General features: G+C 48.6%; 1 protein-coding gene across 1 annotated transcript in view; it reads right to left on the bottom strand.

Annotated features, from left to right (window-relative positions):
• The window catches only part of LOC144481325 (rab effector MyRIP-like), a 334,837-nt gene that overhangs the window by 40,787 nt on the left and 281,450 nt on the right, over positions 1 to 12,600 (bottom strand). Inside the window, exon 8 of the mRNA XM_078200738.1 lies at positions 3,188 to 3,374. Within this exon, the coding sequence (XP_078056864.1) occupies positions 3,188 to 3,374 (187 nt within the window). The remainder of the gene's footprint in view (positions 1 to 3,187; positions 3,375 to 12,600) is intronic.

Here is a 12,600-nt window from a genome sequence, read left to right as displayed (position 1 = left end):
CATCCCCGAGGCTGGAAATGCCCGCCCAAGGTCAACGGACCTTTGCATGGTCCTCCCCCTCCCCGCCTGCTCCGATTCCTGTGGCGGGTGGGATGGGAATTTCTGCCCCATGTGTGTGTGTTTGCACCGTGTGGAGTCTCGCTAATCTGGTTAACCTCGCGGGAGGGATGAACAAGTGGAGATTTCATATCGGACATTCCTCCCCCATTCCCCACAAAGTAAAGTCAGCTTAAAACATCCAGGATTTCAATGTCTCTCAGACACATAGAAACTAGAAGCAGGAGGAGGCCATTCGGCCCTTCGAGCCTGCTTCACCATTCTTCTTGATCATGGCTGATCAATGGGGATCATTTTGATTTTATGTCTGAGTGTAAATCAGGGTAGAACCAATCAGCAGCCTGGTTAACATCTTCCTCAAACTTTCAATCTCCAGATGAATAAAAGCACGCTGCTGATTGGCCATCATCCACCTGTGCACAAAATCAAAATGACTCCTGGGTCGGAATTTTACCGGCCCTGCCCACCACGGGAATTGGAGCGGGCGAGGGGCGGAGCATGGGAAGGTCCTGTTACCTCGGGTGGGATTTTACGGTTTTGGGACGAGCGAGGCCATAAAGTCCCACCCATGGTGTTTCTAAGGATATTTGGTCATGAATCAATACTTCAATTGTTACCTTCATTCCAACCCTTGGCTTCAATCCCCACATTTGTTCCTCCCTCTTGGATTACTTGCTGTCCTAGTTCTCTGTTTACTCAGTGACATTAATCCACCGCTTACTCCTACTGTTCCCATTTAAAATTTTCTTTATTGTTCCATCACTTTGTGTATTTTTCTTTCATTTCTCTGGTCCTCACCCCTCAGCTGAGCAGAGGAACTGGGATCTGAAGCCAAGTCTGAAAGGGAGCCTTCAATACATGAGAGCATGGCTTGTCCAATGCCTTGGTGGGAGATGAGAATCCTCAAGAATGCTTTAGCCCCATTGTTGGCCTATTGGCTTACAATTTATGGCTAATTCTTGTATGTCAATTTCATTACGCTCTCAAATAATGTTATTAAACTCACAAGGTATGAACTGTCCATCACAGAATGTTATTCCAGTAATCAATGTTATCCATTGATTACTGGAAGACTACTTTTCCTATCTTTCGATTGGCAGTTGATAGTTTTAACCCGTGATACAATGGTTCTTTTTTTTCTGACAACTATCTCATGTTGAGTCTCAGCGTATAACATTTAAAGACAGGATCACAGCATTAACAATTATCTGAGGAAGGAGGTCCTTCTTATAGAGGGAGTATAGCGAAGGTTTATCAGGTTGATTCCGGGGATGGCAGGACTGCCATATGAGGAGAGACTAAGCCGGTTAGGATTATACTCATTGGAGTTTAGAAGAGTGAGAGGGGATCTCATAGAAACTTATAAAATTCTAACAGGGTTAGACAGGGTAGATTCAGAAAGAATGTTCCCAATGGTGGGGGAGTCCAGAACGAGGGGTCATAGTTTGAAGATAAGGGGTAAACCTTTTAGGACTGAGGTGATGAGAAACTTCTTCACCCAGAGGGTGGTCTGTAGTTGAGGCCAAAATGTCTGATTTCAAGAAGAAATTAGATATAGCTCTTGGGGCTAAAGGGATCAAGGGATATGGAGGGAAGCGGGGGATCAGGATATTGAATTTAATGATCAGCCATGATCAGAATGAATGACGGAGCAGGCTCGAAGGGCCGAATGGCCTCCTCCTGCTTCCAGTTTCAATGTTTCTATGAATGAGAACAACTAAAGTCTGATAATCTTGGGCACTGTGAGCTAGGGAGAGCTGTCCCGATCTCACATCGTAACCTTGGTGAAGCATCACAAATGGCCAGTTTTTCCTGCAGTTTCTGCCAATATTCGTCCCGAGAAATGGCGGGAGATGAGGAGAGCTCTCAAGGATGTTCTACCCCCATTGGTGGCCTAACTGGCTTATAATCCCTCCGATTCAGATGGTGACACGCAGAAAAATAATATCGGGAAAGTTAGAACCAATTTCCAGAGAGATTGCTGGATTGGTTCATGTTTTTGCCTGATTCAGAAATGCTGAATTACTATTTCACAGTTGAGAGTTTTGATCTCTTAATAGATTCCGTCATTTTGCCTTGAAAAAAGTTCCTTGGAATTCTTTTTGCATGACTAACGCAAGCCTTGTAAGCACTCAATTCAGCTGGTACCTGTAATAACTTCACGGAGGCGAAAGTCCCGTCACCAAGTTACTTTATTTACACCATACATCTGTGCACAACCAGCTCTCCAGTTGCTCCCTGCTGAATGCAGGCTGGGAGTCTGACACACCTGCTTTAAATAGGGAGCATGAGGCTCCCTGATTTAACCATCAATTATGACTCATCAGGTAGTTCTTTTCGAGTACCAACCAAATAAACTAAATCAAATTAACTGAGGGCCATCTTAAAAAGGGCAGCTCCCCAAAAGGAGGGGGACCCGCCCGAACCAAAAAGCAAAGCAGAAAAGAAACTTAAAACAACAAATTGAAATGTGATTATCGGGATCAGTAGGCGTCAACTGTGCCCCCGGACACAGCATGCTCCCTCTCTAGGGACACCTGGCTACGAATATAGCCATGGTAGATGAGCAGACAGTCAGGGTGGATGACCCCATCGATTGCCCGCTGCCTGGACCTGTTGATGGCTAGGACTCATCAGGTATCTCTTTTGAATACCAAACAAATAAACGAACTCAAATTAACTTAGGGACAAATTAAAAGCGGCAGCTCCCCAAAAGGAAGGGGGAACAGCCCGAACCAAAAGCAAAGTCGAAAGGAAACTTAAAACATCAAACCAAAAGGTGATTATCAGGGTCGATAATACACCCCAGCCCCTGCGGTGCCCAGCGGTCGCGGAAGGCGTCAACCCCGCCCGTGGACATTGCATGCTCCCTCTCCAGGGACACCTGGCCGCGAATGTAGCCGCGATAGATGAGTAGACAGTCAGGGTGGATGACCCCGTCGATTGCCCGCTGCCTGGACCTGTTGATGGCTCGGACTCATCAGGTAGTTCATACTCTAGCAAGCCAACCTCATTAGCCTGGCTGAAGTCATCACATACCTGTGTCTATTCATGATCAATTGTCAATATATCAATATCTGCTCTCTATTCCTGTACTCCACGCTAGTAACGCCTCCCATTGGTTCAGTACCTGCGTTATCCAGCAAGTCCATGCTTTTCCAGTTTGGCAGTGAATAGGGTCGGACCTCCGTACTCTCCGAGCGCTGGAATTGTCCTTGGTTCCACACAGCCTCCGAGAGAGTGGATTTAACATTGGCTTCAGCTAGCTCTTTAGTTAGATTTTCCTCACTTGTCAGTGAGAATTCAGAGCGGGATCTCTAGGAAGGGAAGACAAACAGCGATGAATAGAATTGTCCCATCGTTTTTTTCTGATCACATACCATATTCCTTGCTGGACGATGATCTGTTTTGGTAATTGAGTATCTGGGGTCACGCGATGCAGTCTAGTGCAGTCAACATCAATGTTAAACAGTGCAGGCAAAAAGATGAGATAAAAAGGAAAGTTTATTTATTATTTATTAGTCACAAGGAAGGCTTACATTAACACTGCAATGAAGTTACTGTGAAATTCCCCTAGTCGCCACAGTCCGGTGCCTGTTCGGGACAATGCACCCTAACCAGCACGTCTTTCAGAATGTGGGAGGAAACCGGAACACCCGGAGGAAACCCATGCAGACATGGGGAGAATGTACAAACTCCGCACAGACAGTGACCCAAGTCGGGAATCGAACCCGGGTCACTGGCGCTATGAGGCAGCAATGCTAATCACGGTGCCACTATGCCACCCAATCAATAATCAATAATGTCATAATATTTCCTGAAATCAGAGACATGTTGACGAAGCTTTAAGTCTTGCACGCATCAGGACAAATGCAAGAATGCCAAATGCTAACAACAATTTATACTACAGGAGTAAAGGGTGCTGATTCGTTGTCAAATCAACTCTGATTGACCAAGGTGTCATCATGGAGAAAGCAACAGGGAACTATAGGTTCCCCAAGTTCCCAAATAATTCAAAAAAGGTACACGGCTTCAACATAGTCATTTTGTTTGTAGAGAATGTGTCCCCATGTATGAATGTCTGTAGTTTCTAGAAAATGTAAATGAGCCAGATTACAAGCTCAACTGATGATCTTAAACCCGTTGTTAGTGTAGCTGTTAGCGCATTCAGGATTGTTGAGCAAGTGCTGCCCAATTGTGTAATTACATCTAATAGTAAATGTTTTGTTTTGCATTTTGCGAGTGCAAGTATAATGATTAGGTGATGCTAAGCTCGAGGTTCAAAAGCTTGACATCTTGCGAGGAACCAGTCATATGATACACATCACTTGTGTTTATCACTGTACCACTGTGGCCCAGTTGATCAGTACCCCAAACACCAGCTTAAACATTCACTTCCAATAACACTGACACACAATGGGAGCAGTGTGTACCATCTACAAGATGCACTTTTACAGATGCACCATAGAAAGCATTCTTTCTGGTTGTATCACAGCTTGGTATGGCTCCTGCTCTGCCCAAGACTACAAGGAACTACGAAAGGTCGTGAATGTAGCCCAATCCATCACGCAAACCAGCCTCCCATCCATTGACTCTGTCTACATTCCCGCTGCCTTGGCAAAGCAGACAGCATAATTAAGGACCCCATGCACCCCGGACATTCTCTCTTCCACCTTCTTCCGTCGGGGAAAAGATACAAAAGTCTGAGGTCACGTACCAACCGACTCAAGAACAGCTTCTTCCCTGCTGCTGTCAGACTTTTGAATGGACCTACCTTGCATTAAGTTGAACTTTCTCTACACCCTAGCTATAATTGTAACGCTACATTCTGCTGAAGACTGGCATCTGTGATGCTGGGGACCTCTGGAGGCCAGTGGCTATACTTCAAAAGTATTTAATTGGCTGTAAAGCACTTTAAGATGTCCTGTGGTTGTGAAGGGTGCGACAGAAATGCAAGCTTTGCTTTCCAATAACAAGTCAATGTCATGGAGGAGATGGGAAAGTGCCGAAGGTTTTTCCCCAAGTACCTGCCTGAAGTTACAGTGCAACAGTGGTCGAATTCTCCCAAAAAGATTCTAAGTGTCGAATTTGCGTGAAAGCTGGAGTAATTCACGCTGTTTTTTTCAATGGGCGTTCAGACTAGAATCTCCCACACTGTGTGCACTGCAGACGACACCAGTGTGAATATCATTAATAACTAGGAGGCGGGGCCTATCCCCACTGGAGAGGCTGAAATCAGCGCACTGAGCGTGCCATTGTGCATGCGCCAATCGCTCAGTGCCGGGGTAGGCATACGCGCAGTGGCCCCGTACTGACTGCCTCCCAATTGCTGCTCAGCCCCGCGACCCCTGCAATGTCGGCTCTCGCCCCCCCCTCACCCCCACCGCCCCCTCCCCACAGCCCAATCACTGGCCCCCCGACCTTTCCCAAGCCCAGCCCCGACCACCACCCTCCCGGCCTGCCCTGATCTCCAGAACCCTCTCCCCCCCGACAGTTACTCCCTGCAGCCCCGACTCCACCCCCCCCCCCCGACCTCACTGGCCCGACTCCAATCGCTGGCCTCCCTCCCTCCCTCACTGATCCCGACGCAGAGTGGCAGCAGGACCCCCCTCACCGATCACCCCCTAAGCCCCGCTCCTCCATCAGGCCCCGCTCCCAGACCCTGCGACGTTGACACTGCCCCATGCCCAATCAGCAGTGCTATGGTGCCCCCTGGGCATTGGCACTTTTCCACTTGTGCAGGGCTAGGGGGCCCAGACTGGTATTGCCAGGGTGCCAATGCCCAGGGGGAGACACCCTCCAGCGTCCAACTCCCTGGGGGACACCGATTGCCCCCCCCTTCACTCCAGCGGGGTCGGGCCACTAGTTCCCCGAACGTGAGGAGCTAGTGTAATCCCCACTGGAGTGAAACACTCCTGACGGGGGAGAGGGGGGTATAGGTTAGTGGGCCTGGAGACTTCAGTCCCGGGCCTGCTAATTACATTTAAATCACATGCAAAATAAGATTAAAATTATTTCCACGTGTCCCTGCCGATTTCTGGTGCGGAGCAGACACTGCCAGAAATCCGGCGTTGGGAGATGCTATCGCGGCAGGAATGCGTGCGCGAATCCTGCGCATCGCCCGCCACGAGATACTCCCAGCACAGCGGGGTGGGAGAATCGCAGCCTACATGTCAAAAATAATTTCAATTTATTTAGTTATTAGTCACAAGTAAGGTTTACATTAACACTGCAATGAAGTTACTGTGAAATTCTCCTCGTCGCCACAGTCCGGCGCCTGTTCGGGTCATTGAATCATAGAATCCCTACAGTGCAGTGTGGTGGGTCCATCGAGTCTGCACCCACCACAATCCCACCCAGGCCCTATCCCCATAACCCCATACATTTACCCTAGCTAGCAACCCCCGCCCCCCCCACCCCCCACCCCCCCCCCGATACTAAGGGGCAATTTAGCATGGCCAATCCACCTAACCCACACATCCTTCGGGTTCGGGTCAATGCATCTAACCAGCATGTCTTTCAGAATGTGGGAGGAAACCCACGCAGACACGGGGAGACACAGGCAGTGACCCAAGCCGGGAATCGAACCCAGGTCCCTGGCGCTGTGAGGCGGCAGCGATAACCACTGCGCCACCGTGCCACTCCAAATTTTGACAAAGTGCTTCGGGACATTTGGAGTTGGTGAAAGGTGCTCTCTAAATTCAAGTCTGCTGCCTAATGGACAATTTGAAACTAAATCACAAGGAACATCTGTCTGGCCGTCGTTCCATCACTCTGACTGTACCCGGTGTAATCACGTATTCCATCAATGTTGCCAACGCGCAAGGCTACATTCCCTTCAACACAATAGAAAGATACACTGTGGAAGTGGATTGGAAAAGAGTGACGCACCGAGACAGCACTGTGGCCATAATTTACTTCTGAAACCAAACATTGCGTTGTGATGTATTCAGAGAAACTGCAAAAGGGGGAAAACGCCAATCAATCAAAGAGTCTAGCTCAGTGACAAATGATTATCTGAAAAAATGTCCACTGTGATGATGTCTCAGACGTTGTAGTGAGACTTATCAGACAGCGCCTATCACTGGATAATGTCAAGTAATTTTTCAATTCAAAATCGTTGGTGCTTTCTTTGGCTGCTGGTGCCACTGCGGGGGACGAGGTTAGTAAATCAACAGATAAATCAATTGTGACACTTTATAACCGCAGTCAAGTCAGTCAGGTTTCTTTGCAACACTGCATGTTGTTCGGTTTGAATTATAATGGGAAGTTTGCAGATATATTACATCAGGTTTGCAACATCGAAAAAAGTCTTTCAGTCCAACTGGTCGACGCTGCTGTCAATGCTTCTCATCAGCTTCCTCCTACCCCTCCTTCCATGTCCTTCCAATCTTTTTCCCCTGATGTATTGGTCGAATTTCCTCTTAAATGTAACTCTGCTCTTTGCCTCACTAATCCTTGTGGGAGCGAATTCCACTTTTTATTCAGACTTCAACGTGGGTGGCACAGTGGCAAGCGCTGCTTCCTCACGGCACCAGGGACCCGGGTTCGATTCCCGGCCTGGGTCACTGTCTGCGTGGAGTTTGCATGTTCTCCCCGTGTCTGCGTGGGTTTCCTCCGGGTGCTCCGGTTTCCTCCCACGTGTGTGGGTTAGGTGGATTGGCCATGCTAAATTGCCCCTTAGTGTCAGGGGGGACTCGCTAGGGTAAATGCATGGGGTTACGGGGATAGAGCTTGGGTGGGATTGTGGTCGGTGCAGACTCGATGGGCCGAATGGCCTCCTTCTGCACTGTAGGATTCTATCATTCAGGTAAAGATGTTTCTCCTGAGTTCTCTCTGGTGATGATCTCATATTTGTTGTTGGTTCCAATATTCATCAGTTGAGGAAAGAATGAGTCTTTTGCAGCCTGAACGTTAAGACAGATCACGCCTGCAGTCTTACAATTATCCCAACAGCCAATGTGGACATCTTTTTATACACTTGCAATATTTTATACTCTTGCTCTGTCAAAGTGGGTTTTTTTTCAAGATCTGGAGAGCCAGCTGAGGGGTGAGTTGCTGGGTCTGTATCAGTTGATCCAGACTCTCCTGTAGACTGTTGCCCAGTGTTATGCTCTGGTACAACTGGTCCGCCATGCCCAAAGCCCAGCAACTGTGCCGCAGTCAAGTACATGCTTCAGCTAAAGCTCTAATATTTCCCCAGTTGGGGGCAGTTTCTCTTGATGACCAAGGTTTCTGTGATGACGTTTGGATATTTGTCCTAAACGATGGGGAATTGTGAGAAGTCACCGAACTCGTGAAAGTGGACAAAGTGAAGATTGATTTGATTTGATTTGATTTATTATTGTCACATGTATTAACCTACAGTGAAAAGTATTGCTTCTTGCACGCTATACAGACAAAGCATACCGTTCATAGAGAAGGAAAGGAGAGGGTGCAGAATGTAGTGTTACAATCATAGCTCGGGTGTAGAGAAAGGTCAACTTAATGCGAGGATTGTAGCTGGCGACGGCAAAAATACTGGTTCGAATGCTGCAGAATAATCTGGAGCTGTATCCAGACCTTTCAGTGAAACAGCTTCCACGCTGAGACATATTAGTCGGGATTCTCCGGCCGCACACACCCCAAGATCGGAAATTCCTGCCTGAGTTCAGTGAAATTTTAAACGGTCCACCGAATGTTCTGTCTTGCCCTGCCCGCTACGATTCCCGCGGGCGGGCGGGACGGGACATTTTAGGCTGTTGTGAATGATCCTGACTGTTATATAGCAGCTGCCTGGTCCGTCACTGCCCCATTCAACACAGAACAAGCAGCCGGGGGGGGGGGGGGGGGGGGGCGCGGCGGTGGTGGGGGAGGATTAAATATACTCCAGGATGTACAATATCAGCGAGATTACTTTTTATAAATTCAACTTCTGGCTCTATTTTTATGTTTGAAAGATAAATGTACAATAAGGATTTACCCCCTTTTTCATCCCCCCTTTCCTTACCTTTACTCCCCTTTCCTCAATTTTACCTCTCTCTCATCTATCTCCCTCCACAGCTTCATCTGTCACATCTTACCCTCTGATTTCAGTTTCTCTGCTGTTTGGCCCTTCGCATCTTCTATTCTCTCTATGGGCTGCCATTAGCAGCCTTTCCCTTTGTTTCTGTGGCTGTGACTCATCTTTCATTCCCTCCCCCTGCAGTATAAATATCTCCCACTTTCTATGCCCTTTGGCTTTGAAAGAAGTCTCACAACACCAGATTAAAGTCCAACACGTTTATTTGGAATCACAAGCTTTCGGAGCACTGCTCCTTCATCAGGTGAGCGACGGAGCAGTGCTCCGAAAGCTCGTGATTCCAAATAACTAGGTGTTGTGAGACTTCTTACTGTGCCCACTCCAGTCCAACGCCGGCATCTCCACATCATTTTAGCTTTGACAAAGGGTCATCTGGACTCGAAACGTCAGCTCTTTTCTCTCCTTACTGATGCTGCCAGACCTGCTGAGGTTTTCCAGCATTTCCTCTTTTGGATAAAGTTTTACTTAACTGTTAAGAAAGAACATTTGTGACCTCTTGTTTTTGTCTTCCTCATGAGTGAAAATATTTTCTCCACGTCCATCATGTTGAAGCTTTTGATTACCTGAACACCTCTCAGTCTTCTCTGTCTGCTCAATGATTCCTGATAGTTATCACTGTAGCATGAGGCTCTGGCACATACAGGGTTAATGTGGGAATGCGTACAGTAGCGCCCACCCTGTGATATAAGAAGGCACATGACCCAGATCGAGGGTCAGTGTGGTGTCAAGCAAAGACGTGTTAAGACCTCGTCATGGAGATAACTCCTTGCCTCAATCCTGTGCTGTATATACGTATAACGTCACAATTCGTTAATAAAGATTTGTAAGACCATGGGCCCGATTTTACCAATCGGAGCCGAAGGGCAGGATCCGGGCGTAATACGGATCCGAGCCCGGAATCCTCTTTCCAGCGCCCCCATACGCATTTTGCCGGCTCCAGTCCGATCCACACAGTGGGCGGGGCTTAGCGCTGCCGGACCGATCGGAGCTCTGAACTGCGCATGCGCAGTTCGAAAAAAATCTGAAGCAGCGCGCCCGGGTGGGGAGAAAAAAACAGAGAGAGCGGCTCTCTGACCCAGATCATCGGGGAGGGGGGGGGGTGTGACGTATCATCCTCTGGGGGAGGGGTGCCGCTGCCACTCTGCGGCCGATTGGTGGGGAGAGAGGGGGCAGGAGGTTCCGCTATAGAGAGAGAGAGTTTCAGATAGAGAGAGAGAGAGAGAGAGAGAGAGTATCTGTTCAGCGTTCCGCTGAGGTGAATAATGACAGTCGTGGTGTTTGAAGTATGCAGCCACTCCGGAGAGGAGGGATTCGTTCCTCCGGTGGGGAGGAGGGATCGGCCGTAGAGTGGCAGCGGAACCCCCTGCCCCCTCCCTCCCCACCGATCGGCCACAGAGTGGCAGCACCCCGCCCCCCTCCCAGAGGATGATACATCACACCCCCTCTCTTCCTCCCACCCCCCTCCCCCCCCTCCCCCCACCCCCCCCTGCCAGAGGAGGAGCTGGGTCAGAGAGCCGTTGCAGTCTCTAACCCCGCTCTTTGGAGGCTGCAGCGGCGACTTCGGATTTTTATTCGGCAGGTCGATTAGAGCGCGGATCCGCATCGGACCAGAAGACGGTAAAGTGGGATTTGGCGGTAGAGTTGGGCGCACGGTTCATTAAGTCGATTTAAATGCATGCAAATGCATTTAAATTGTCGGGCCGCCCAATTCGGGCGCGGGCCGGACCCGCGCCCGAATCAGGTGTCGGTAAAGCCGCGATCTGTTCGGAATCGGGTGCAGATCGCGGTATAGGCCCGACGTCCAACTTTACTGCGATTTCACACCTGAAAACGGGCGCGGAGGTTTGGTAAAATCAGGCCCCATGAAGACATCTTCAACAGACACATTCTGTAACCAACACCATCCCAGGGTTCCAGCCTGGCAGTGTCAGAGTGAGAAGTTTAACAACACCAGGTTAAAGTCTAACAGGTTTATTTGGTAGCAAAAGCCACACAAGCTTTCGCTACCAAATAAACCTGTTGGACTTTAACCTGGTGTTGTTAAACTTCTTATTGTGTTTACCCCAGTCCAACGCCGGCATCTCCACATCATGAGTGTCAGAGTGCCCAGTGGGCAGTGCCAGACTGGCAGTGCCAAGCTGATACTGCCCAAGGGGCACTGCTCGGCCCTGTCCCCAACCACCTGGGGGACCTCAGTGGCCTCTGGTCCCACTGGCAAGGCCATCATGTCAGGACCCCGATGGTGGGGACCATACGTGATCCTCGCTGGTGAGGACCTCCACCAGCTGAAGCTGTTCAGGCAAGTGAGCCCAGACAATTATGTCCCAGGCATAAATGGAAATTTAAGTATTAAAATCAGCCTTGCTGATTACACCGGCCGATTGGGGCAGGTAAGAAACTGGGCGCGAACCCATTTTTTCGCCTCTCTTGCGATCTTACCAGCTCGCCCCACCCATCGCCCGGCATGACGAGCTGGTAAGATCACCCCTGGAAACTTTACACATGAGCCAATAGCAGTCAGTAAGAGTGGGCCATGCATTCACAGGAATTACTACTCTAATGGAAGATTGCTGCTCAGACTTAAAATAAATCTCCCGCACTCTCTGTTGTCTAATAACTTTTTCTCAAATGATGTACATTTCCTGGCAGAGCTAGATAAGTCGGAAAAATCCATACTATGTCGCCATCTGGGCACATCTGGATGCTCAAACCATCTGCGCTCTCAGCGCTAGAGGAAAACATTAATGAAAAGCCTTTGTTCCTATGAGGATGCTTGTGTTGTGGAAGAATCAGGACAGAAATTGCCAATTCACCATTATGTAGATTAATCAGGAACCATAATTTACATTAATGAACACAGCCAAGCTTCACAATGACATTCGAATGACCCGCTAGGTTATATTAAATATTCAGCACAACCAACTTAGGGAAGCACATGAAACTGAATTTTAGATTAAAAATTTAGTGTGGCCGGGTAACGTAGCAACACAAATCAATATATTATAACGCACCGTGCAAACATGCTTAATATAATGAAGAAAATATCAGCTCGACGGAAGCGGATGAGCAGAAACAGAAAAAACGCAGAAATTACCCAAATCAGATCAGGGGAATTAAAATAGCATTGACCTTTTCTTGAACATAATGGAAAATGACAATAGCAGTGACTATTATGTTGAGGTGATAGACTTAAACTGATAATTGCCTGTTTATTACAGGAGCCTTGGCCCAACAATTTCATCTCGGAGTTATCAACCCGGACCCACGCTGAATCTTTTTAGAGGAACAACCACCAAATTGGGGCAGCACGGTGGCACAGTGGTTAGCACCGCTGCCTCACATCTCCAGGGACCCAGGTTCGACTCCCAGCTTGGGTCACTGTCTGTGTGGAGTTCGCACACAGTGCCTCCCCGTGTCTACGTAGGTTTCCTCCGGGTGCTCCGGTTTCCCCCCACAGTCCGAAAGACGTGCTGGTTAGGTGC

This window comes from Mustelus asterias, chromosome 2 (assembly GCF_964213995.1).
Source record: "Mustelus asterias chromosome 2, sMusAst1.hap1.1, whole genome shotgun sequence".
NCBI classification, from domain to species: Eukaryota; Metazoa; Chordata; class Chondrichthyes; order Carcharhiniformes; family Triakidae; genus Mustelus; species Mustelus asterias.
This window is presented reverse-complemented; position numbering and strand designations above follow the sequence as displayed.